This window comes from Lepidochelys olivacea (genome assembly GCF_965140295.1).
Source record: "Lepidochelys olivacea isolate rLepOli2 genome assembly, chromosome: 15".
NCBI classification, from domain to species: domain Eukaryota; kingdom Metazoa; phylum Chordata; order Testudines; family Cheloniidae; genus Lepidochelys; species Lepidochelys olivacea.
In genome coordinates, this window is record NC_140425.1 from 5,991,974 (window position 1) to 6,019,871 (window position 27,898).

Below are 27,898 nucleotides of genomic sequence, written 5' to 3' on the forward strand. Positions count from 1 at the left end.
AGGGCTCCCTCACAGCCAAAGCTTCTGCAGCACCTTCTACTGGGAGAGCCTGGTACTGCAATCACAGGAGGCTGCTCTGGAGCTCCTGTCATATTCTCTTGCTAGCATTTCATTGTTTTCTCTGGAGGTTTTATTTCTGCATCGCCCAATTATAATTTCTTGAGGCCCCTTACGTGTTTGTTCCTCAAGTTCTGCTTTGTCTGGAGATGACGAATGTGGCTGGGCTTCCTCTCTGCATTGTGCAGTTCCAGCAGGAAAGTCGTGGACTGGAATGACAGGGAAACCACGATCACTTGAGATCATGTTCTGGGAAATAACCCAACACAGACTGGACACCCAGAGAGCAGTTTGCACCCTAGCACCCAGCGTTTCTGTTGGTAACGCCAGCGCCATCCCCGATCCCACCCCATAACTCCTCTGCCCTCCCACAGCTTAACATTGTATTGCCTTTCTGCTGCACTAACGTCACCGTCAGGGCTTGGTCTAGGATGCTGTCTCCATTTGATAGATGGGGAAGCACGTAGAGGTGAGACGCAGTTACACACCGAAGGCCATACTGCAATCACTGGCAGAGTGGGGAAGAGAGCCCATTTCTTGACTCTAGATTAGAACACAGCCAGGCTTCCTCAATCTGTCCCTGCAGACCCAGGATCCAGCCTGTTGCTCTCTGCCCAAGCAGCTGTTTTAAAGGGAAAACCTTTCAAGTGGAAAAATACAGCGGCTCTTCTTACCTGGAAAACCACCACCACCGCGCACTGCAAAACAAACATCAGAGAGTGAGATAAGGACCCTCAGCCCCCTGAGGAGAAGTATCCCCCTCCCACCTTTTCCCCACTGTCCCAGTCCTGCTCTCAGCCCCTTTAGACAGAAGCCTTTTGCTGTCATATTATGTCCCAGATGGCTGTCCCCCTCTCCTCCACTGAATGGTGCTGGGGCTCTGCTATTTCTAGCCTGCTGGGACAGCAGGGTGAGACCCGTAAAATTATTACCCTGCAGATTTGCTGGTCTCTTACTGGATAGAAAGACTATGGGGTGGGCTGCTGCCTGTTAGATGTGAAAACAGTATCTAAGCTCCTCCTACTAGAGAACAAACCCCGCCCTTCCCTTGGTAGAACTCGAGTGTCTATTCAATCCCACCGTCTCCTTATACCCCAGGCAGTATAATCCATTGGCTCTTCATTCAGCAATCCTGGTTATGCTTTCTTTCGGTTCAGCTGATCCGTCCTCTTTGTAAAGGCCGTCACCAGCCCCTCATAAGGACAACATCACCCAGCTTCCCCCTGTGACACTGCACCCCATAATGCTTTATATAAATATGCTTATGAGTGTAAACATGACATAACTGGAATATGTTTATGCTAGATATGCCATGTGACATATCTTTGCAAAGGTTCTGATCTACTGAATATATCCATCCTTTTGTATGCACGTATTGTTTTTATATCTGAAGTTATGAGCATTGGCTCTATGCTTGTATTTAAAGTGTTTGCTGTAGGAAGCACATAACGCAGATTTTGTCAACATAGTGTGAAGCGATTATTAAAGTAATTGGGAGTCTTTAACTAACAATGGACTTTGGACGTCAATCCACATCTGAGATTTCCTGGGATTTCAAACTAACATGTAAAAAATGGCGTCGGCTTGCAAAAAGCAGAATCATTCATAGACATGTGACTTGCCCAGGTGGCTACAGACTCCACCTTGTCGCTGTGATGTTGCACGAGAGAGACTATAAAAGGCCCTGGAAACCCCTCCATTTTGTCTTAAATCCTACTTTATACAGAGTAAAACGGATTTATTTGGGGTTTGGATCCCATTGGGAACTGGGTATCTGGGTGTTGGAGACAGGAGCACTTCTTAAGCCATTTTCAGTTAAGTCTGCAGCTTTTGAGGGACGTGGTTCAGACCTGGGTCTGTGTTTGCAGCAGGCTAGTGTGTCTGGCTCAACAAGACAGGGTACTGAAGTCCCAAGCTGCCAGGGAAAGCGGGCTCAGAGGTAGTCTCAGCACATTAGGTGGCAGTCCCAAGGGGGTTTCTGTGATCTAACCGGTCACACCCCCCCAGCCCCCAATCACCCACTCTCCTGGCCACCTGTAGCGGGCCAGTTAGCCCACTCCTGAAAAAGAAGAAGAAAGGGTACGCTGATTGGGAAAGCAGCCACAGCTGGGGCCGTGCCCCAATCAGGCCACAGCTAGCCCTATAAAAGGGCTGGAAGAGTCCTCTCTCCAGCCTTGACAGGAGAAGGACTAGGCTGACTAGGGGCAGGGCAGGGCAGGGCATCTGGGGAGCTCCAGCCTGGCAAATCCCCAGGCTGCAGGCCTTGCTAAAGGCCAAACAGGTACTGGGGTTGCAGAGGCTATAGCCAGGGGTTAGGAGGAGGCAGCTGGTCTGACACTCCCTCCCCCGGCCCCCTTGCCAATGATGAGTGGCCTTTTACAGACTAGGAGTACTTGTGGCACCTTAGAGACTAACCAATTTATTAGAGCATGAGCTTTCGTGAGCTACAGCTCACTTCCTCAGATGCATATCGTGGAAACTGCAGCAGGCTTTATATATACACAGAGAATATGAAACAATACCTACTCCCACCCCACTGTCCTGCTGGAAATGGCCCACCTGATGATCACTTTAGATAAGCTATTACCAGCAGGACAGTGGGGTGGGAGGAGGTATTGTTTCATATTCTCTGTGTGTATATAAAGTCTGCTGCAGTTTCCACGGCATGCATCCGATGAAGTGAGCTGTAGCTCACGAAAGCTCATGCTCAAATAAATTGGTTAGTCTCTAAGGTGCCACAAGTACTCCTTTTCTTTTTGCGAATACAGACTAACACGGCTGTTACTCTGAAACCTTTTACAGACTGCAGTCTGCCCCAGTGAGTGGGGGCTAGATAATGACTGGCAGTAGCCACTGAGGCAAGGTGGGGATTGAGGGTTGGGGGTTCCCCTGGGAGGGTACTGAGGAGGGCAGAACTCCAGGGTAAGGGGCACTGGGGTCTGGGAGGGAAACTGGGGCCTGAGGCAGTTGAATCACTGGCCAGCAGAGGGTGCTCTGAGCTGGAATTGAGCTAATTCCTAGGATAACCAGCAGGAGGCGCCGCATGGGTGAGTCTTCACTTTGCTACATCATCCCATCCAGTCCCATCTCCTGCACTCTTTTCCCATCATCGCCCAGCACTTACAGCGTAGCAGCAGATCGATAGTGCCGTGATTGGTCACCCCTTGGTGCTGCAGACTCCTGGCATCTTCCAGCTGTCTGCCTCCGAATATCAGTCTAATCTGGTCAACAGTGCCATCAAAAATACCATGTTCAATCAGCTTCCTCTTCAGATCCGCCACGGTGTCATCCCAACACACATCCAGGGCACTCTTTGTGCCAGTTAACTCTTTAATAAAGATTGTGCCGTGTGCCCCGCCCGCGGCTGCAGAGCTCTGAGTGGGTCTGTGCTCCATAATGTCTGAGCCCTGCGTTATGGAGATGCACAGACCCGGAGAGTGGATTCCTCTGAGCCCCCCCTTCTTTCTCTGGATTTAGGGATCTTCTCTGCCCCCAGCAGAGCTCCAACTCCCAGGGACTCTGTCTGAAGCAAGCCGTCGGCTGGCCGACCTTTCCTGCCAGGCCCCAGCTCAGCTCTCGGCTGCTTCCGGAGAAACTGAAACTCTCAGCTGGCCAGGAGCCCAGGCCTCGGAGCTTGGCGGGTGTTTCTGCGGCTGCGCTGTGTAGGGCTCCCAGGGGGATTGTGGCTTCAAACAAAACCCGGGGACTGCTGGCATTTTCTCCTGTGTTGCGTAGCCCCCGTTTTTGTAATCTGCCCCATGTAGGCCCCTCTTCATTTCCCCCACTTCTCATGTTAACCCTCCCTTATGTCTTGCCTCTGCTCCTCTCTCCTGCTTCCTAGAGGTTGTCGGGTTCTCTCTCCTCTCCCTGCTCTCTCCTGCTCCTCTCCTCTGGCCTGCAGAGGGTGAGAAGTAATTTCCTTCCTCTTCCCCCCCCCCCCCGCCATTCTGGTCCTCCCCTCCTCCAATGTTCTTCCCCCTTCATCTCCCCCAGGTCTTACCTTTGTTCTCAGTTCCCCTCCCTCCTTCCACCGTTGTCTCATTGTTAGCCGACGGCCAAGGATGTTTGGTGAGGTGCCAGCTATGCCCATTTATACCATCCGTGACTTTAACCGCTAGGACGCACTGTCCCTTCGCGGCGGGCAGCCCGGGCTAGGCTGACAGATGCCCCAAGGTCCTAACCACCCGTGACTTTAACTGCTAGAGCTCAGAGCTCCTTTGCAGCGGGCAGTCAATACTGACTGACAGGTGCCCCAATGGCAGCACTAAGAGCCTCTCCACACCCGTGACTTTAACTGCTAGAGCTCAGAGCTCCTTCGCAGCGGGCAGCCAGGATTGACTGACAGGTGCCCCAAGAGTTTGCCCCGTGGAGGCGGCACAACTCAATGCTAGGCTCTTAGTACTCTCACCTAATGGCCAGGCTTTAGAGCCAAAACGGCTGAGGTTCTTTAATTGTGTTGGCTGCTTTACAGTAAACCAGAGAAAACAAGTCAGGCTTATGCACAAATGGTTACCAAAATTTATTAAGCTACATTCTAATCATGTGGTTACAAAATTGCTAGTGCCTACTTATTTAAATGTAGAGATGTTACACACACACACACACACACACACACACACACACACACACACACACACACACACACACACACACACACACACACACACGTTACAAAACTGAAGCCACAATCCCAAAGAAAGAAAACAAAGTATAGAGCTCTGTTTCAAAATATGTGTACACTAAAGATAGGAGATCAGGTGTGGGTGCTTCTTACCCTCCTTGCATCTCTCGATTCCAGCGGTGCCAAGCCAGGATCGGTCACTCAATTCCGCAGAAAGACGAATAAGGGACAAGGCGTAGGGACCCTCTTAGCTGCAGAAGCCTTGGGAGGCTGTCACTTATCTGACCAGCAGATAGATAGTGAAAAGCACTCAAAAATCATGGTGCTGTAGGTCCCCTACTTATACCTCTCTACTCCTTTATTCTCTTTCTCCTTTCTTATGCCAAATTGAGGCTGGTCTGTCGGGGTGACGCCAGCTTTCGCAAGAGTAGTTTACACTTGCAAAGGAGAGAAACAATAAGTTTCGACTACTGGACATTTCTTTTATCAGGGTAAATATTTTCCCACCTAGGATGTTGGTGTGTGTGCATCACGCTATTTAGTAGGGGCTAAGAGCCATGTCTGTCACAGGGCCTCTGCCTGCTGTGAGCTTAATCGTCGTATCTGTTCCCAGAGGCACATTGTAGCAGCACACCTGTGCTTTCACAGCTTCAAAGGCTGTGCTGGAATATATGTTAAGTGCCCTGTTCCGGCTTCCTCCTGTGTTTCCAGCAATGCTGGTCTGAGAGGGGGGGGGCTGGCTGTCTGGCTACACTCATCACTGGCCCGAGGGCAATGTCCAGTGTTGTTGTAGCAATGTGAGGGTTGAAGGATATTGGAGTGACGGGGGTGGGGACAATGTTAATCTCTTGTATTGGACCAACTCCCGTTGGTGTGAGAGACAAGCTTTCGAGATCACAGATTCAGGTCTGGGAAAGGTACTGAGGGGGTCACAGCTAAACACAAGTTCAGACAGTTCAGGGGAAGGGACCTTTTCCCCTTTTGCTCCTCTCCCGAATTGGAGAATTTGCTCCTGTCTCTCCTTTCCCCCACCTGAGGGACCGCTTCTCCACCCTGTGCAGCTGGGAGGCTGAGTTCTCAGGGCCACTGACAGGGAGACAGTGGGGGGCCCTGGGGGAGGGGTGGCTGCAGGAGCCTGGCTGCCTGTACCCGCTGCCCCCCCAGTTCCTGTGATCAGGACCCTGGCTGCACTCAGCCACGCCAGGCCCAGAGTAATTCTCTTTAATTACCTTTGTGATCCCAATACCCCAAGGGCGTTCGCAGTGCAGCAGCTGCAGTGCCCTGTAGAGAGCCAGTGCCCCTGCTGTCTGGGCTCCTGAGGGAGCTTGCAGTGATAGTGAGGCGGGAAAGAAGAAAGGTCTCGTGTCTAAAACATCAATTAAATTTAAGCTGTGGCTGCAAACAGTAAAATGCCTTAATATCTAGGTGGTGGTTGCAGAGTGTTCCTGCAGGGCAGAGTTAAGGCTGTCAGGCTGCATTTCCAGAGTTTAACACATCTGGATTCCTTTAAAGTTCCACCTTGACTCTGAATTTCCATGTTTATAAGGCCTGTTTGCAGATAATTGCAACATCTCTGTAAGGTATTTTACCTTAAATTGCTAACATGTGCTCTCAGCGTTTATTGCATTTTAACATTATTTTTCTCTGGGATTAGGGGAAATGCTTCAAAATAACACTGCACAGAAATACACCAATTGCACTAAGGTTTCTCCAAGCTTGAGAGACTTCTCTCAGCTGACAGCCCCCTGGCCCCCAGAAATCCAGGGTTCTGTCTGCCATTTGGGAACAAAATGACAAACAATATATTTAAATCAGGAAAATGCACCTCCCCTGCTTTAAATGAATCTAGACAATTGTGGGGCCCGTAATTCCAGGACCATTGTCTCAGCAGCCTGTCCAGAGAGGACCCATAACTCTATTACCCCTCTATTCAATATCACTTCCTTGATTCCAACACCCCATAGCTCCTGGGGCTACATGACTGAAAGACCTGAGAAGTTGCAGGGCATCTGGAGGGGACCTAAAGGTCTGAGGTTTGGGCAGGTCTGGCTCCCAATAGCCCCTCACCCAAACACAGACAGGAGACAACATGGGGGTGGTTTTCCCTGACCTTTGGGGCATTTCCATTGATGATGCTGTGGCCCTTTAAGGCCACCATACTGCTGTAATTCAGAAATCCAGGTGGAGGATCCTCTGTGCATGTGTTAAGGCTGGCAGGATGTCACCTGACAGAGGTGACTAAAATTTATACACAGGGAGGAGCTGATCTTCCTGGGTCTTTGGTTCCTCACTAGCTCGAGGAGAGGGAGCAGCCACCCAACATGGAGAACTCTGATGAGGCGGGAGACACCCTACCTGCCTTCCGTCCTGAGCCCAGGTGTCCCCCAAGACTTCTAAGGGAAGGGTGAGCTAGGGAGGGGCATTGTGGGTAGGATAGTTGGTGTGTCTAAGTGATTTGTACTTTGTGCTTTATCTGTTGGGTATAAAACAGCAATTGTTAGGTGCTTGTCCAAGTGTCTGTGTGTTTGCTTCACAACTGCCTGTATGCTGCTGAGAGAGAGAGAAAGTGTAAACCAGAAGCTTCCCGCCTTGGGGTGGAGTTCTGGGAAGAGGGTGTGTTTAAGTACAAGGGAGTCTGAAGGGTCTACACTGAGGCCAGGGGCGAGGCAGCTGGAGAGCAGGATCCAGTTCTGAGAAGGGAGCGTTAGATGGCAGATCTGCATGGCAGCAGCATGCCTACGGACCCCAAGACTGGGGCAGTGGCTGGACTCTGTTCAGGCTCTGGAGGCTTAAAACACCCTGGGATTCAGGGAGAGAGGCTTGGATTCCCTCACAGCAGAGCAGGGGGTGACTGGAAGGGGCAGCTCAATCAGAGCTGTGACAGAAGGTAACACAGGCGTGTAGCATTGATACCAGGTTATCTTGGGATTCCCTAGGACAAGAAAGCCCGGCCCTCTACAAGGTGGGGTATCCCCACAGAGCATCCAGGGGTTACACTTTAGATGTAGGAGGGACAGACTCTGCTCAATTTAATTCTTGGAATGATTTTCTTACTGTAACCCAAACAGAAGAGGGGTAGATATGTTTTCTGTGAAAGCTCTCGGGGGAGCGGGAAGGAGACAGCCAGGCCTTAAAGGCCACAGGACAAACCCATCAAGGTGCAGCAAAGTGGCCATTAAAACACTCAGACAATAGCCCCAACCATCACCAGTGGCCTAGCCCAGTACCCCTCCGAGCTGGATGGGCTGGGTTTGGAGAGGAGCCAGCAGGATCTCTCTAGAGACAAAGGAGGACTGTGAAATAGGAAACTGAGTCTCTCCTTGGGTAAAAGGCCGTTTGCTCTACTGAAGAGTGACACTCTGAAAGGCATGGGGATGGTCCCACACAAGAGGGTGGGTGCTGAAAGACTGCTGGGCCAGACCAAGGAAGTCAGCTATAGCCTAGGTTCTCTGGGGCAAGACATGGACAGAAGGCTAATCTGTCAGCTGGATCATGTCAGAACTTTCCTTGTCTTCCTCCTTTTCTGCAACGGAACAGGAAAAACACTTTTCTAAAATTTCAGCTCTCATTTGGATATGAGAAAAAATGATTTATATTTATTTAAAAATGTTCCTCTTTCATTCCAAATAGAGCTTGTTTAACTGAGAGATCTGCTGTATGTTTGGAAAGATTCAACCCGTTCTTCCCTCTCTGAGGAGAAAACGTGCAGAAACCTTGCACAAAGGGGTCTACAAGGTACTGATGGCCAGGAGCCTAAGACCCCTATTTTGTCTAGAGGGTAGAGGACAGAAGGATCTGCTCCCCCAGACTGTGAGTAGGACAAGATGAGAGCAGGTAGATCCCAAGAAGGAATGCTGAGAGACCAAGGAAGAGTGAGAGGTAGAGGTGGCCTAAAGGACACAGTAATGAAAAGCTGCTCATATCAGAATAGCTTTATGTTGCTGCATAAGTAACAAAGATAAGAATAAAAACAATAAGAACAAAGCCTGTGCCCATGGGAAGGGGCGGTTCAGGCAGGAAAGCAGGATCAGGCCCAGACAAGCAGGCAGGCAACAGAGTGAGAAATTAACTCTGCAGAGGCTGGAGGGAATTAAGCAGTTGAACCTTGTACAAATGTTAACAGAATGCATCGGAATGCATCTGATGAAGTGAGCTGTAGCTCACAAAAGCTTATGCTCAAATTTGTTAGTCTCTAAGGTGCCACAAGTACTCCTTTTCTTTTTGCAAATACAGACTAACACAGCTGCTACTCTGAAACAAAGTCTTATAGAAAAAGAATTATTGGTTTCTTTGCAGCCATTCTGAAGGAAAAATGGGCCCTTTTCCAAAAGAATGTTTTCCAAAAGCCTAGCAAAAAGACAGTCTGCTTTGAATCATTTGACTGAACAATTTAGTCAAATTTGCCAAAAGAATATAAGGGGTTTCTATTGGAACTTACCTGACCCCAAATATATACCAATGTAATCTATGTACAGCTGTGTAAACATTAAAGCAGTGTAAGGGATGTGAAGGAGAGTATGCTTGTGTGTATAGATATACTGTGTAAGTCTGTGGAGTGTTTGGGACCAAGGCCGGTGCTCCTGGCTTGTGACACTCTGTTTTGTGGGTTTAAGACAAATTGTTGTTTGGTTTGGTTTTAAATAACACCACTAAAAAGCCATCTGAATCTTTCATTCAAAGTTGCAAAACTGAGAAACACTTTTTGCCAAACAAAGATGACTAGTGTTTGGCTTTGGTATTTAGCATTTAACCCTTAAGGTACCCCAATGCTTTATACAGGTCAATATTTTTTTTAAAAGACCAAAGTCCTGGCTGCAGCAGGGCAGTCAAACCCAGGAGAATGGGGAGAAATTCTGGATCCTTTTTTTGGTAACAAAATAGCAGATAAGAGCTGTAGTATAAGAAAGGGTGGGGGAAGTGCCCCTCTGGAGCAAGGGCAGGGGTGAGGTGCACTAAAAAAAGGAAGCAACATTAGAAACTGAGCCTTAAGGTGGCTCTGAGTAATCAGACTGTCACTTTGATAAAGGTTCATGGAAACTGTGTGAGCACAAAAGAAACTGTTACACATTCAGTAAAAATTGATATGGCTAATGTTATAGAAGTTAAACTATGAAAGGAATGTGTATTTTTCCCAGGACATGTGCAAAGAAATGCAAACAAAACATGCTACTTAACTAAAATCCTATTAGGGCTCTAAAAGGAGCCACAGTAGATTGTTTTCTTCTTCAGATCACTGTTTTGGAAGCTGAAGTTGAAAGTGAAAAGAAATCAACTCAGGTGGAAGCTGATTGTGTATTTGCAAGAATTGGCCAGGACCTGTCACCACTGGTGGGAAGTGGTGTTGGGATGGTCCCCCACTGGCACAGGCATCCTGAATTCAGCCTTACACCCCATCATAGAATCATAGAATATCAGGGTTGGAAGGGACCCCAGAAGGTCATCTAGTCCAACCCCCTGCTCAAAGCAGGACCAATTCCCAGTTAAATCATCCCAGCCAGGGCTTTGTCAAGCCTGACCTTAAAAACCTCTAAGGAAGGAGATTCTACCACCTCCCTAGGTAACGCATTCCAGTGTTTCACCACCCTCTTAGTGAAAAAGTTTTTCCTAATATCCAATCTAAACCTCCCCCACTGCAACAAGTAATCTTGGGGTGCCAAGTAGTAGTGGTTTTTGTTACCAGCCTAATGACATGCTGGATATGGTGCAAAATCCGGCAATTGCAAGTCCCCCAACAGATGAGTCAGTGGTTACTGCCACCGGCACTTGTACCCCCGGGTAAGGAACATGCCAAACTTGCCACCCCTCCCTCAACTGGGAAAGGAGGCTAAGGCGATAGCTTGTCAATTGCTATGCTGGTGTGCTAAGTAAGTTTGCTCGGTCTCGGCTGAGAGCCTTGAGCTTTTGTTGGATCTCAACTCAGGTGCATCCAGAAAGGGGGTGACAGCGATCATGTAAAGGCCCCCTTGTGGAAAAGGTGACCTTTAAGGAGGGGAAACTGTACAGGGAGCCTTTGGTAAACCAGTAAAGTGCCTGAAACTACTATGGCTTTTTACTAAAAGCAGCCAAGTCGTCAGGCTTAGCTTAACCAAGGCAGGAGGGGAAGGGGTTTTTTGGGTGCCACAGAGGGCAGCTTGACCCCACTGATAAGAATTGTGTTGAAGTTGCTGATACATGCATCTAAGAGCAGGATGTGCCCCAGGAATGTCTATTGGGGCCTCAAGGCTGCAAACTCTGGAAAAACCCATACCTGGTTAATCAATCAGAAGGAGCTTGCCCATTGGCACTGCTTGCTTAACAAGTTTTCTTTAAGGGACATGTCATTCTATTACTAATGTATAAATAAGGGGGAAAAAGTTTGAGGTAGGGGGACTCTTCAGGACTGGAGTGTCTCTCTCTTTGGATGCATCTTGTGTTTCCGAGTGGCACAGCGGCCACTGGGAAACACAAGAGCCATACTCAGCTTTGGTAATTTTACTAACCTCTTGCGGACATGTGTATAAGTGCTTGAGACTAAAGTTTAGCTTTAAGTGAAAGCACTCTTGTGTTGTCCTGTTTGTGCCAGCCGTCTATCAGTCAGACAGCCGTGCCTCCCCTGATTTATTTCCTGACAGCACCTCGCACAGAGTAAAAGTTACCAAGAGCTTTGGGTTGAAAGAACCCCGGGAACACTTCTGCTCAAGAATAGATGTGATCAAGTAAGGAAAGACTCTCTCAATACATACAGACAAGGGAGCAGAGAGAAGGTTGCAAACTGCAATCTTAATTTGCAAAAAGAAAAGGAGTACTTGTGGCACCTTAGAGACTAACAAATTTATTTGAGCATGAGCTTTCTTGAGCTATAGCTACCATGTCAAGGTTCCTTCCCCACTCTGAACTCTAGGGTACAGATGTGGGGACCTGCATGAAAAACCCCCTAAGCTTATTTTTACCAGCTTAGGTTAAAAATTCCCCAAGGTACAAACTATTTTACCTTTTCCCCTTGGCCTTTATTGCTGCCACTACCAAGCATCTAACAGATTATATAAACAGGGAAAAAGCATGCTTGGAAACATCTCCCCCCCCCCAAACCCTACACCCCCTTTCCTGGGGAACGCTTGATAAAAATCCTCACCAATTTGCTTTTTCATTGTTCTTAAGATCCAAGGGTTTGGGTCTGTGTTCACCTATGCAATCAGGTTCTTAAAAAGAATTTTAATTGAGGAAAAAAACCCAATCACCTCTGTAAAATCAGGATGGTAAATACCTTACAGGGTAATCAGATTCAAAACGTAGAGAATTCCTCTAGGCAAAACCTTAAGTTACAAAAAGACACAAACAGGAATACACACTGAATGCATCCGATGAAGTGAGCTGTAGCTCACGAAAGCTTATACTCAAATAAATTTTAGTCTCTAAGGTGCCACAAGTCCTCCTTTTCTTTTTGCAAATACAGACTAACATGGCTGCTACTCTGAAACCAATCTTAATTCTGGCATTCTCCAATTAGCGGGAGATTGACTTTGCAACCTTAACACTGTTCTTTTAATGTGTGTGTTTTTCATAGTAATAACAGGCTATAGGATCTACAGACAATGTGGGGTGGCTCCTGGGGTTCTTGCAGTGATCATGTGGTCGCAGCCACTGTAGCTAATGTTGAGTTCTAGCTGCCAACCTAATCCCCTCATTCCCTCGCTCAGTTTTCATTTTAACCTGGACTCTCCTGTGCTCCAGGGTGACATTTTGTAAAGAAGATTTTTCACTGCTCGGAAGCTCAGTTATACATGGAATATCCCAGGGTGGGGAATGTGGCTGCTGGAGAGAACAGCACTCTTAGGGGGTGCTGAGGGGACCTGGCCTTTAGCTTCAGGAATCACTATGTTGCTGAGTGGTGTGGATATCACACCACGGCAAGCCTGGCCCTGAGCTATTCCTACCTGTCCACTGCTGCAGATGGTGCCCCGTGAAGCTTGGTCACACCAACAATATAGTTCTCTTCATTTTTGCCTCCTGCTTGAGCCTCCCAAGACAGATGAGGTATCTGTGCTGTGAGACCCCCTATCCATTGGGGTCCCACCCACATGCCTCCTGTTAGCTAGTGCTGTGCATCCCTCGGGAGCTCAACTCTCTCTCCCTGGGTATGTGCCCCAGCCCATCACGCACCACTATTAAAAACACAGGAAAACCTGGCGGCTGAGGTGCATTTCAGTGACAGTCAGCGTGTAGGCCTCTGCCCTCTCCTCTCTGAACGATGCCGTGCTGCCTGGCGTTTCACTGTGTGCTTGGCTGTTTGGGTGTATTGATGTGGTTCATTCTATGGTCGTGCAGTGTCCCAGGAATCTTGGTGTTGGGCTCACTGTAGAAATAGGATTGTTGTTTTACCTTCTTGAGTGAGTGGTCATTGGGTATCAGGTAGAGGTGGAGAGTTATGTCTGCAGCCCTGAGTGCCCAGTAGATCAGCACAAGGGAATGGACGGGAATAAATGTTATGGTCGAACGTATCTTTCTCCAAAGCACACCGAGCTGGGAGAAGCTGGGATTCTCCAGGACAGCATGGAAGACATGGACTCTCGCTGGAGTTTCCACGGTTACGTGGCCAGCTTCAAAATGGGCGATTTTGCATGAACTTAAATCCCCTCCGTCTGCAGATGGGATAGGGAGGAGAATGAGATTGAAACACCCTGAGCTGGCAGCACCTGTACGATGACTTACACCAACACACAACAGCCATCCCAGACGCCTTACAAGTATAAACAACCGCAGGCCGTGCGCAGCCCTGCCATCGACTTGGCTGCAGAGACGGATGGAGTGAGAAGGGGAAGGGAAGCAACGAGAGGGAGGGGGAGGAAGAACAGACTGTGAGAGAGCCAGCTGAGACAGGGCTGTCCCTAAATATTGTGGTGCTGTGTGCATCCCCCTGCCCCAAAGGGGGGGCTGGCCCCAGGCCTCCACAGGGGGTGGGGCTGCGCCCAAGGTCTGTGGGGTGGGGGGGGCAGGAGCAGGCTTGGGGGGCAGAGGAGAAGCCACCCCCCAGTACGAGCCAGTGGAGCAGAGCGGGTTGGGCCATGTTGCTCCACTTCCCGCCGCCGGTGAGTGCACGGCAGGCCAGACCCCTGCTGCAGTCCCCTGGGATGTAGCTCCGGGAAGGGGTGGAGTGCAGGTGGGGCTGGAGCGGAGCAGGGGTGGGGGCTATGGGGAAGGGGTGGAGTGAGCACGGCGCGGGAGCGGAGGCAGCTTTCCTGGCCGACTCAGCCAGCCGGGGATGGGGCTGGCCGCTGGAGCAGCAGGCAGCTGCATAGGGCACCAGGAAATCTGCGGCAATTTGCTGCCCCAAATTTCCTGGTGCCTAGTTTGCATATGGTTAAGGACAGCCCTGGGGTGAGGGCTGGGAGAAGGGTACCCACGGAAGGGGTCATAGGGGAGGCTTAAGAGACAGGAGGGATAACAAAAGCACAGCGAGAAGGCAACCAAAGGGAGGGAATCAAAACAAGTGACGCTGCCCCCTGAGTAGGAGAGACAAGGGGAAGCCATGCGTCTGGGCACAGGGCATGGCCAGCGAGGGGAGATCAGGAGAACTGGAGGGAGGAAGCACGGAAGCAGCTGGGAGGGCTCCTGGATATCACACACGAGAGTTCCCCTGAAGGGAACCACCGGCCCAGGAAGTGATGGCAGGAAATGAAGCTTGTGAGATCCAGACAGGAAAATGGAGAGGTGGAGGGCCAGGGAAGGGAGAACCAAGGGCAGGGACGCAGTGGATGAAATCTCTTGGCCTTCTCCCCAGCCCAGCCTGCCTGCTGGGTGTGCACTGGGCATGATACCCTCCTGCTGTCTGCCCCCACCCCCTCCCACACAGAACCTGGGGGTCTGCCACAGGCTCCCCCCATCCCCCTCCTCTCCTGCCCCAGGGGGTCCTTGCACTCCCGTGTGACAGGCACTTGTCTGACCCTCAGGTGTTGGAGGGTCACCCACCATCCCCTGCAGGGGAGCCACACTCTCGTCAGGGTGTGGGATCTACACCTGAACTGGGCTGGACTGTTCCTGGCCCTGTACGGCGAGGAGGGAGAGGCAGCCAGGAGCCTTCCTCTCAGCTGCCTGTTCCCCGGAGCAGGGTCAGGACAGTCCCGCCTTGTGGTGGAGCCGAGCTGGAGCAGGAGCCAGGCGGGGAGCGGAGAGCACAGTGCAGAGGCCCCTGGGCCCCGCACTCCCACAGTGCTCCAGGAGTTGCTGCTGGAGCTAGACCCCCCCAGCCCCACTGGCTGCAGACTGTGGCTCAAAGCCTCCATCAGCCCCTGACTCCAGCATCTAGCCCAGTGACGCCCCGTTTCTGCCCTACCTGCAAGGCACACGAAGTGGGGGAGGTGCACGGCTCGCACCGTGTCGGGTTCGGCCCTGATGTGGAGCAGGGGGCTGGCGACCATCCACTCCTGCCTGGCAGATGGGCTCAGACTCTCTGCCCAGGAGCCGTATTCATACTCGACGGTCACTGCTGCGCTCACCTCAAAGCCAAGCCCCATTTCGGAGCCGTGGAAGGAGCCAGCGCTGGGGATGTGAGCTCTGGGGGGGGCACAATGAAAATGCAGAGGTCAGGCTTGGACACGGCTTCTAGGGCCACATCCTGTAGCACCCTGGAGCTCCTACCTGTAGTCTTGTTCTCCTCTGTGCCTAGAACAGTCTCAGGCGTTACCTCTGGAAGGATCTGAAAGACAGCGAGTTCCAGTAACTAGGGGCTTCATAACGGTTACTCATCGTGACAATGGAACATCTGGTGCTGGTCACTGTCAGAGACAGGATACTGGGCCAGGTGGAGCTTGGCTCTGACCATTCTGGCAATCTCTATGTTGCAACCATGGATGATTGTATTCTTGCCCGCAAGTTAAAGAAGTATCGGCTGGATGAATGGACTATAAGGTGGATAGAAAGCTGGCTAGATTTTCGGGCTCAACGGGTAGTGATCAATGGCTCTCCCCCTCCCCCACCTCCACTTCTCTCTGCACAGGATCTCACCGATTTCTTCTAAGAGAAAATTGACAAAATACTGCGTGGCCTTCCCCCTCCCCTCTTCTCCTCCTCCTCACTCTCTTCTCCTTCTCCCCTGTCATGGACGCAGAAGTTTCCCATCTTCTGTCCTCCTCTAACCCCTCCACTTGTTCCAGTGACCCCATCCCAGCTCCTGATCTCTTGCGTGTCCACCCTCATGCCCTCCCTTCATAGAATATCAGGGTTCGATGGGACCTCAGGAGGTCAGTCTTGGTGGGGGGAGGGATAGCTCAGTGGTTTGAACATTGGCCTGCTAAATCCAAGGTTGTGAGTTCAATCCTTGAGGAGGCCATTTAGGGATCTGGGGCAAAAATTGGGGATTGGTCCTGCTTTGAGCAGGGGGTTGGACTAGATGACCTTCTGAGGTCCCTTCCAACCATGATATTCTATGAACCGCCTGCTCAAAGCAGGACCAATCCCCCACTTAATCATCCCAGCCAGGGCTTTGTCAAGCCTGACCTTAAAAAACTAATAAGGAAGGAGATTCTATGATGATGAGATTCCACCACCTGCCTAGGTAACCCATTCCAGTGCTTCACCACCCTCCTAGTGAAAAAGTTTTTCCTAATATCAAACCTAAACCTCCCCCACTGCAACTTGAGACCATTACTCCTTGTTCTGTCATCAGCTACCACTGAGAATAGTCTAGATCCATCCTCTCTGGAACCCCCTTTCAGGTAGTTGAAAGCAGCTATCAAATCCCCCCTCATTCTTCTCTTCCGCAGACTAAATAATCCCAGTTCCCTCAGCCTCTCCTCATAAATCATGTGCTCCAGTCCCCTAATCATTTTTGTTGCCCTCCACTGGACTCTTTCCAATTTTTCCACATCCTTCTTATAGTGTGGAGCCCAAAACTGGACACAGTACTCCAGATGAGGCCTCACCAATGCCAAATAGAGGGGAATGATCACGTCCCTCGATCTGCTGGCAATGCTCCTACTTATACAGCCCAAAATGCTGTTCGCCTTCTTGGCAACAAGGGCACGCTGTTGACTCCTATCCAGCTTCTCGTCCACTGTAACCCCTAGGTCCTTTTCTGCCGAACTGCTGCCGAGCCATTTGGTCCCTAGTCTGTAGCGGTGTGTGGGATTCTTCCATCCCAAGTGCAGGACTCTGCACTTGTCCTTGTTGAACCTCATCAGATTTCTTTTGGCCCAAGCCTCTAATTTATCTAGGTCCCTCTGTATCCTATCCCTACCCTCCAGCGTATTTACCACTCCTCCCAGTTTAGTGTCATCTGCAAACTTGCTGAGGGTGCAATCCACGTAAGCCCTTCAGATCATTAATGAAGATATTAACCAAAACCAGCCCCACAACCGACCCTTGGGGCACCCCACTTGATACTGGCTGCCAATTAGACATGGAGCCATTGATCACTACCCGTTGAGCCCGACAATCTAGCCAACTTTCTATCCACCTTATAGTCCATTCATCCAGCCCATACTTCTTTAACTTGCTGGCAAGAATACTGTGGGAGACCATGTCAAAAGTTTTTCTAAAGTCAAGGAACAAGACGTCCACTTCTTTCCCCTCATCCACAGACCAGTTATCTCATCATAGAAGGCAGTTAGGTTAGTCAGGCATGACTTGCCCCTGGTGAATCCATGCTGACTGTTCCTGATCACTTTCCTCTCCTCTAAGTGCTTCAGAATTGATTCCTTGAGGACCTGTTCCATGATTTTTCCAGGGACTGATGTGAGGCTGACTGGCCTGTAGTTCCCAGGATCCTCCTTCTTCCCTTTTTTAAAGATGGGCACTACATTAGCCTTTTTCCAGTCGTTCGGGACTTCCCCCGATTGCCATGAGTTTTCAAAGATAATGGCCAATGGCTCTGCAATCACATCCGCCAACTCCTTTAGCACTCTCGGATGCAGCGCATCCGGCCCCATGGACTTGTGCTCGTCCTTGCTCGTCTCCTTAGCCTCTCACTCTCCTCTAACACTCTCCCCTCACAGTACGAACATGCTTCAGTTCCTCCCATCTTAATAACGCACCCTTGACCCTGCTTGTCTCTCCAGCTACTGCCCCATCTCTCTTTTCCATTCCATCCCCAAGTTCACTGAACATGTGCTTTACAATCTCTGTCTGGAGTTCCTCTTCTCCAGTTCCTCCTTGGGCCCTGTCCAGGCCAATGTCCACCCTGGCACTCCATTGCAATCACCCTCGCCCAAGTCTCTGATGTCCTCTTCCTAATCAAAGCTCAGAACCAGTGCCCCAGCCTCAGCCTTCTTGATCTGTCAGCTGCCTTTGACCATGCTCTTCTTCTTGAAATCTTGTCCTCCCTCGGCTTCCATGACTCTGTCCTCTCCTGGTTCTCCTCCTGCCTCTCTATTCGCTCCTTCAACATGTCTTACATCACACATAAGCTGCTTGTGTTCACTCTCAAGGCCTTTCATGGCCTTGCGGAGATCAAGGAAGAAGGTGGCAATGCCTCAGGGCCCTATTTCACCCTGGGGTGTTCACTACTTCCCACCACCCAACACAGATGTAATGAGGTTAAATGGTGTCCGTATAGAATAAGCAAGAACTATTAGTTATTCCTCAAGAAAAGCTTTTAATATACTACTATAACATTATATATACACTACTATAACTATACGACTATAATAACAGTATAAACAAAACAAGAAAAGAAAAACCAAAGACCAACACTGAATAAGAATTGATACAAAAGGCAGATTATACTGAAGACAAGCACAAGTATAAGTAATATCGTGGACCATTTGCGAGTTCCTGAACAGTGGCTCTACATATGCTGGTCCTGGGAAGTTATAATAAAAGCCCCGAAGACAAGCATAAGTAAAACTATTGTTCACCAGCCCTATATTCCTGGTGTTTTTAAAGGCAACGTAAAGCTAATGAATGACAGCGCTACATGCATTTGCTAGGACTATGTAAAAAACAAGCAACAACACATGCAAAGTTATTATGCATCAGACATCTATTATTGATTTTATACTATGGTATCGATACGACTATGATCAATTCGGCTTGAGCAACCAGACTTTTTTACGCCATAGACTTACCCTGCATTCGTCCGAAAAATACGTTACTCTTCAGTCGGCCATTTTCCGCACTGGCCAGGTACAGACAGTCAAGAAGTGAACAACCCTTCGGTTCAGGGGGTGTGGGTCAGGTACGACCGATGACACACACACACTCTCGTGCCTTTGCCTTTTTATCTGGTCTGACAGCCGTGTTTTAGAACAGACCACCAATCAGGGTAGGCCACATCGTTTATGTGGTTGCCCTCAGTGTATAATTGATGCATAATTAATTTTTAGGCCTATGTATTTTCTGTAGCCAATCAGATTTTGAATGTGGGTAATTTTGGATTGATAAATACCTAGGAGTCAGCATCAATCGCTATCTGGTCGCCTCGTTTCCTGACCACAAGTCACAAGCATAAGCTTTATTTTTGCAAGGCTTGTATTTTGCAGAATATGAAAGTTTGAGGCCTAACATTTGCAATGCTTCTATTTTGTTCAAGCTTGACATGACACTTGTTCAATTTATTCACAGGCCTGTCCCCCCTGAACCTCTCATCTCTCATTCACTCTCAAGCTGCTGCCCCCCCACCTCTGCTTGGCCACCCTCCAGCGCCCACTTGAGCCATTTTCAAACCAGCATCTTTGTGCTCCCTCCCCTGCTGCCCCTCACGCTTGAGAACAGGGGTGTTATTTCAGAAAAATTTTGGGGGAGGGGGCACAAAGTAAGTTGTGTCAGCATCCCCTATTCCGCCTGCCCGCTTGAGGCTGTTGCTACCTGGGGTGGGGGAGGAGGCAGCAGGTTGGTCCCATTCTGGACGGGGCTGTGCCAGTCCTATCCCCGGGGAAAGAGTGGGTGGAGGGCTAGTGGGGGTGGGTGTTTCACTGATGGCCAGGCTGGGGCAGGAATCAGGGCCCGTGTTCAGCTCTGGTCCAAGCCACTGCAACTGCTTACTGTTCAGCCAGCGGGGAGAAAGGGCCAGCACTGACAATGTGGCAATTAGGAGCCCTGGCCCAGCTTGCCCAAGAGCAGCCTTCACAGGCCCAAGGGAGACACAGCTGGGCCACCTAGGTACAACCATAACACACCTAATAACATACAGTGCCTAGCACACTGGGTCCTGGACAATGGCTGTAGCTCCGAGCTGCTACCATAATACAAATGAATAAGAATAAAAATAATAACATAGATGACACCATATATTTAAAGTGCATCTATCCAGTGGTATTTATTTTTTATAGAGCTGGTATAAGGCCGTGGCATTCAAACCCTGGGCGCTGAAGCTCAGCACAGCACAGGGCTCCCCACCCTGAGCTGGCAGGATTTCCTTAGAACAGGTTTACATGCAGAATGGGGTGTCTGTTAGGACAGGCTGGGGTTGCAGCCACTTGGAGCTCCCCCACCACCAGTGCTCCTGCCCCACTCCCCATGAGTTCATCCTGCTGGGAGAGGCTGGAGTTGGATTTGGGTCGATGCCCCCGTCCCTTCCCTTTTGGTGGAATCTTGTGTTTCAACACAAAAGTTTTTTTCATTTATAAAAGAAAATCAAGCCTGTAGCCCCCGTGGTTACAAAGATCAACTTCAAAACGTGACCCAGGTGAACCCGATGCCGTGATGTCTGTCTGAGTCTGCAGACAGCTGGAAACAACAGCTCTGAGGGCTGGGGATTCCAAGTTTACATTCATAGGAAAGGGAGGTTAACGCTGAATCTCTGCAGGTGACAATTTAAAGGGTCAACACCGATAACCATTTCACAGCTCAGGAGAGGAGAGGGACAAGCATACAAGGAAGAGCTGCACAATCTATGCAAGTGGCAGCCCACTTTAGTCTCACAGCTGGGTGGGTTTTGGTTGTGGTTGGAGGATGGTAGAAGATCACATTCCCCCTCCCTTGTCCAAATGAACCCTGGAGGTAGCAGGGGGCTCCCCACAGCCAGTATTTTGATCACTCTTCTGTCTGGGAGAGGCTGGGACTGGAATTGCTGGGGGCTCCCTCAGTCAGTGCTTCTGCAGCACCTCCTACCAAGAGAGGCTGGTACTGCACTAGCAGCGGGCTGTTCCAGAGCTCCTGTCATATTCTCTTGCTAGCATTTCATTGTTTTCTCTGGAGGGTTTTATTCCTACATTGCCCAATTTTTAATTTCTTGAGACCCCCTTATGGGTTTGTTCCTCAGGTTCTGCTTTGTCTGGAGATGATGATGGGATGGCTGGGCTTTCTCTCTGCCTTGTGCAGTTACAGCAGGAAAGTCACTGACTGGAATGACAGGGAAACCACGATCATCCGAGATCATGTTCTGGGAAATAACCTGACACAGACTGGACATCCAGAGAGCAGTTTGCACCCTATCGCCCAATATTTCTGTTGGTAACGCCAGCGCCATCCCCGATCCCACCCCATAACTCCTCTGCCCTCCCACAGCTTAACATTGTATTGCCTTTCTGCTGCACTAACATCACCGTCAGGGCTTGGTCTAGGATGCTGTCTCCATTTGATAGATGGGGAAGCAAGTAGAGGTGAGAGGCAGTGACATACCCAGGCCATACTGCAAATCCTCTAAAGCACCGCCAGCCTTCCTCAGTCTGTCCCTCCAGACCCAGGATCCAGCCTGTTGCTCTCTCCCCGAGCAGCTGTTTTAAAGGGAAATCATTCAAAGTGGAAAAAACTGGCATCTCTGCTTACCTAGAGGAAGGGAGCTTAGATCACCACCACTGCAAAACAAACATCAGAGGGTGAGACCAGGACCCTCATCCCCCTGAGGAGAAGTATCCCTCTCCCACCGTTTCCCCATTCTCCCAGTCCCAGTCCTGCTCTCAGCCCCTTTAGAAAGAAGCCTTTTGCTTCCATGTTATGTTGCAGGGGTCTGTGTGCCTCTCCCCACTGAATGGTGCTGGGGCTCTGCTAAATAGTGGTAGCAGAGTGAGGCCCTGTAGCACTATTACCCTGCAGATTTGCTGCTCTCTGACAGGATAGAAAGCAGACTATGGTGTGGGCTGCTGCCTGTTATAGATGAAAACAGTATCTAAGCTCCTCCCACTGGTGAACAAACCCCGCCCCTCCCTAGGTGGAAGTAGAGTGTCTATTCAATTCCATTGCCTCCTTATACACCTATCTATAATGTGTAGGGGAAACAGCTGTGTGATGATGGGGAACTTTAATTTGAGCAACATATGCTGATGGTCTCATGCTGTGAGTACTAAAACATGCTTGGGATTTATAAACATTATACATGACAATTTTCTAATACAACAAGTGTTGCAGCCAACGCAGGGGAATTCTACATTAGACCTTGTCCTAACAGATTAAGAAGAACTTATCAGAGAACTAAAAATTTAATGGTAGATTATGTACAAGTGATCATGATCTGATCACATTTATAATGTTCAAGCAGAATAAAGTCCAGACCAGTAATATATAAACTTGCTGCTTTAATAGGGCCAATTTCTCAAAACTGAAAACAGTTATGAGCCAGATCAGCTGGGAGGAAGAATTTAATTAGAAAAATGTGAATGATTATTGGAAATCATTTAAGAGCACCTTACTAGATGCTCAAAAAGCCACTACCTAGAAAATAGGCCGTACTGGTTTAAAAAACCAACCTTGTTTAGAGGGGATGTGAAGGCAGATATACAATATATATATATATATATATATAACAAACGGAACAAAGGGGAAGTTGATAGTAATAAATATAAATCAGAAGTCAGGAATTGTAAAAAATTGATAAGGGAAGAAAAAGGACACAAGGCGAAATCTATGGCCAGCAGAGATAAGGAAAATAAAAAGGAGTTTTTAAAATACATTAAGAACAAAAGAATCCTGACAATGGTGTTAGTCCATTACAAGATGAAAACTGTAGAATTATCTATAATAATGGAGAAAAAACGGAAGTGTTCAATAAATATTTTTGTTCCATATTTGGGGGGAAAACAGATAATATAGTCTCATCATATGGTGGTCATAATACTGTTACATTTCTCTGGTATCTTGGGAAGATGTTAAACAGAAGCTATTAAAATTAGATACTTTTAAATCAGCATCCAGATAACTTGCATCCATGAGTTTTAAATGAGCCGGCTGAGGCGGAACTCACTGGACCATTAATTCTGATTTTCAATAAGTCTTGAAGCAGGGGAGAAGCTCCAGAAGACTGGAAGACCACTAATGTTGTGCCACTTTTTAAAAAGGGTAAACGAGATGACCTGAATAATTATAGGCCTGTCAGCCTGACATCGATCCTGGCCTAGATAATGGAGCAGCTGATACGGGACTTGACTGATAAAGAATTAAAGGAATTTAATTAAATTAATGCAAATCAAGGTGTGTTTATGGAAAATAGATCCTTTCAAACTAACTTGATATATTTTTTGGATGAGATTACAAATTAGGTTGATAAAGGTAACAGTGCTGGCATAATATACTGAGACATCTGTAAGGTATTTGACTTGGTACCGCATGATATTTTGATTAAAAATCTAGAATGATATAAAATTAACACGGCACATATTAAATGGATTAAAAACTGGCTAAATGATAGGTCTCAAAATGCAGTTGTAAATGGGGAATTGTCATCAAGCGGGTGTGTTTCCAGTGAGGGATTGGTTTTTGGCCCTATTCTATTGATCATTTTGATCAATAACCTGGACGAAAACAAAAAATCATCGATGATAAAGTTTTCTGATGATACAAAAATTGGGGGAGTGGACAGGTCACTGATACAGAGCCATCTGGATCACTTGGTAAGCTGGTGCAGCAAAATGTAAATGTAAACACCTAGGACCAAAGAATGTAGGCCTTGCTTGCAGAATGGGGGACTCTATCCTGGGAAATAATGACTGGAAAGAGATTTGGGGCTCATGGTGGACAATCAGCTGAACATAAGATCCCAATCTGTGGCCAGAAGGGCCAATGCGATCCTGGGATGCATAAACAGGGAATCCCAGGTAGGAGCAGAGAGGTTATTTTACCTCTGTGTTTGTCACCGGTGTGACCACTGCTGGGATCCTGTGCCCAGTTCTGGTGCCCACCATTCGAGAAAGAGGTTGATAAATTGGAGAATGTTGAGAGAAGAGCTACGAGAATGGTTAAAGGATTGGAAAACCTGCCGGGGCAAGGATATCACTGTAGGTAGTTTAACAAACAGAAGGTAAAGGGGAGATCTGATTACAATTTATAAGTACCTACATGGTGTGGAAGTAGATAAAGGGAATTTGGATGCAGGCCTCTATATTGAGCAGGAGTCAGGCCAACTCTAGCTTTAATAACGCAAGATTTGTAGAAGCAGGGATAGTGCGAAGTGAGTGGAAAACAACTGTGAAAGAGGCTGTTGTGACCTTGTATTAGATAAGACTAGAATGCAGACTATAAGAGAAATGGTAAGAAAAATAAGATCTCATGAAGGAATATGTATAAACGATATGCAGTTGTTGCTTATTATTGTCTGTAATAAAGGTATAAATACTTGCTCTAATTGTTTATCTTTGAGAGACCTGCCTAGGTGGGGGAAACCCTGTGTCCGAGTGCACTCTCTCCCTCTGTGCAATTGCTTGAGGTAATAAAGTGTATCTGATTTGCTGCACCCAACCTGAGAGTGAGAACTGTGTTTTTCTCCGACAATTTGGGGGCTTGTCCGGGATGGCAATGCCCGCTGAGACAATGGCAGCTGCTACGGATCATTCCCCTTTGAACCCCATGGTACCACAATAGAGGTAAGAGACCTTTTGAAAGCTCTATTGGGGTATCGGAGGAGGACTGCCCGTGAGGCTGTCTGTCCCTTTTGGGCTTACGCCATCCAAACTTATTGATTGTGCAGCAAGATCAGCTACAGAGCGGTGCTGGGGAACTGTTTTGCCACCCTCAATAAGGTTAGTCTGATGTGGTGCTGGGGACTTAGTTTTGCCACCCCCAATAAGGTTAATGTACCAGTACTGAGGGGTTGTTACCGCCTCACATAAGGGAAAGGTTGTATTAAGTCTGGACATAAGGTAAAGATGCATCGTGGTACGCAGGAACAGAGGCCTTGGTGTGGGTGTGTGTGTATACGTGTGAATGAGGGTCGCCAGAAGACTCCCAGAACGCCCTGCGAAGCCAAAGGCTCATGACCGGGGCTGTCTCTAACGCAAGCCCAGTGTACTGCACCTCAGTGGATCAGTAAAAGATCCTGACTAGGGGGCTGTCTCAGCACAGCATCACCCTGTGAGCAGCCTGCCTGGGTCTAGAGTTGTGTACCTCTATCCGTCTTGCCCCTTTCCGCCACGCTTATGAGCCACTGACTGGTCTGACCAGCTCACCGGAAGCAATCAGAGTAAGCGGCGCCATCTCTCTGAGACTAGACGACAGTCTTTGCTGAAGGCAGGTGTAGGAAGGTCGTGGACATCCTCGATAAATCTTTCCTGTGTGAGTGATTCGAGCGGAAGAGATATTCTTATCTTATCAGCTCCCTGCTGTGTGTCTAGAAAACGGGTGGGGGACAGTCTAAATATTCCCCCGTATCGCCTAAGGGTACCCCAGCATATCACATGTACGTACATTATGGTATTTGGAAAATTGGAATCTTTACATGCGTGATAATCCAGCTAAACAATTCCCACTAGAAGGTACCTTCAATTTCAATAAAATCATACACCTCAGAGGAAGCCACAAAGAGACTCCATGAGTCTCGGTTTGGAGTCTAAAGGACTCCCAGGAAAAATTAAAAACTCAAGTACAGGCATTAAAACAAAATGTAAAGCATCCAGATGCCTCCCAAATTATTTTTTGTTTACCCCTCGGCTTCTTTATATTCCCAATTAGTTAAGGCTGAAGTCAAGGAGGGAAAGGAATGGGTTAATCTGAAAAGTTAGCTTGGCCTAGAGATAAGAAGAAAGCTGCTTTGCGTTCAAGGTCAAGAATCGACACAGACCATGCCAAGCACAAAAAAACCCACCTGCTTTTAGCCCCAGCTGGCTGTGAAGAAAATATAGACAAAGGTAAAACAAAGGCAAATAAGTTGCAGGACTGAGATTACATTTGTGAAGGTTGGCCACCCACTGAGACCCAATAGTCTGCCTTTGCAACCCTGGAGCTGGTGTGGTTTGGAGATGCTAAAGAAGCCACAGGCAGCCGGCCTGGACTGGAATACCTCCCAAAAGTGGAAGCAAGTTGGAAATTTTTACAGCTTATCTCTGGACAATCTGTGCACAGGATAACCTCCCATCCATCTCTTTCTCTCCGTCTCTCCTACCCCCTGGGCCCGGCCAGCCCAGGAAGCGTGTTTGTGAGTATAAAAGCAGGTCAAGGTTTGAGCATTAACGCTTTTTCTTCCCTTGAGTGCTGTTATTTTATTATTTTATTAATTAATGCTTTAAATTCAGTCACATGGTATGTTCTCTTCATCTCCGTGCTACGATCCTGTCGTCTTAGCCTGATCAACTGAGGCACAGGCAAATTGGTAATGAAAATCCGTCACAGTTTTGATGGAAAAGTGAGGATGGGGAGAACCCTGCAGAGTGTACACAATCTCTCTCTTTTGCCCATGATATTTTACATTTGCTTTGTTTGGCACAGTTGGTATTACATGTTGAGAATTGCATGATTAAAGGTGAGCCCCACTCTCAGCCACAGTAGGTCTGAGAACCGGAGAGGGGTTTAGCATTCCTCTCTCCACCCGGCCGGTGATGACAGAGCACAACTGGATGTAGTCCTGGTTGTAGAAGTCCAGGTTGGTGGAGGGGAGGACTCGGGGAGTCTCGCTCCACGCATATAAAGCTTGGTGCATACAACCTTAACCGTAGCATGCCTGGGGTACAAAGAGGAGTTGGGGTAAGGAAAGAGATGTGTACCTGACAGCTAGAATTGAGCAATTAAAAGTATAGATTATGAACCAAGCAGCAACTCAAACCTACGCCCAGGACAAGCTGTAAGCCTTCAGAAGACTTCCAGGCAGAAAAGGAAGCACTGGCTAAGCAAGTATCAGTCCTTCAGAGACTTGTCAAAATTTAACCATTTGTGCTCAGCATATGCCGTAACAGCAGCGTGTCTGCCATAAGAGGAAATTAAATAGTTAAAACGCCAATTGGCTGTGCGTTCTGTCCAGGAGACAAACCTCATGGGTGAGGACTAGGGTAGCCCTTGTGAGTGAGAATATTTAAGAGAAGAGACCAGGAGGGCTGGGGGCTAGTTAAGAAGCCAACCCTCCTTGTTAAATTGGTAGTGGGACAAAGCTGGTGCCCATGGAAGGGACAGTTCAGAGAGAAAAACAGGATCGGGCCCAAGTGGGCAGGCAACAGATAGAGAGACTGGAAAACAGGTTGGAAACTTGGAGGGCATAGTGAAAAAAGAGGAGTAAATAATTACCGGAATGGGAAACTTAAATCCTGGAATAATACTTGGAATGGTAAAATCTGAGTTGATTGGGTGTTGTTTTGGGAGAAGAATCTTTAAGCTGTAGATAGCTTTGGATCCAAAAGCAAGCCGGAAAGCATCTGGTTTAATGTAAATTACTTAACTGATAAGGTAGAAGCCACTGAAACCTGGGTTGCCTATGAAACAAATACAAGAAAATATGGGTAATTCCTCTGTTTGCCTACAATTAACAAGGGTATTTGTATAAAAAGGAAATATTTTAAGCAATGACTGACTGCCCAGAAGGGGTAGATCTATGTTCTTTTTGTCTTTCAGAAAATCAGAGAAAACTGATGCCAGCTGAAAAGCAATTCAACATATCATGAATTTACTGGCACAATAGGAATTATGTTCTGTGTTCTATGTCCTGTCTTGTGGTGTTTGTCTTGTGGCCAGAATTGCTGTGTTTAATTTTTCATAGGACAGTTTAGTTTAAAACTAAATAGAAGGGTTAAATCAAAAGGCAGATACTTGTTTAATTCAACTTGGAATACAAAGTGTTTGGATAATATCAGGAAAATGTGATATACTAAAGTTTAATACATTTGTTTAAGTAAGAAAAGGAAATTTCATTGGCCAGATCTTTTAATTGAAAAAATTGTTAAAATTTGCACACCAACAGTCTTTGGAAGCAAGGACATGAAAGATTAACCCACTCCCCATATTACACATGGAATCCTTCTGGCTACCTCAGATTTCTAGCCAGGGGGCTGGGGAGGGAGGAAAGCTATTGGACACCAGAGGTTGTACCAAGTGGACTCCTCAAAAGAGGGTGTGCTTGTTCTGGCTTGTTGCTCCAAAGCTCTGTAATAAAGTCATTTTACTAGAAGGGTGTATGTG

General features: G+C 48.1%; 1 protein-coding gene across 1 annotated transcript in view; it reads right to left on the minus strand.

Moving 5' to 3' along the window:
• Positions 1–3,593, minus strand: part of LOC311531373 (caspase recruitment domain-containing protein 8-like) — a 31,148-nt gene extending 27,555 nt beyond the window's left edge. Inside the window, exons 1-3 of the mRNA XM_084648687.1 lie at positions 3,182–3,593; positions 732–755; positions 174–266 (exon numbers count right to left, since the gene is read on the minus strand). Of these exons, the coding sequence (XP_084504813.1) occupies positions 174–266; positions 732–755; positions 3,182–3,452 (388 nt within the window). The 5' untranslated portion in view covers positions 3,453–3,593. The remainder of the gene's footprint in view (positions 1–173; positions 267–731; positions 756–3,181) is intronic.
• Positions 3,594–27,898: the final 24,305 nt, after the last annotated feature.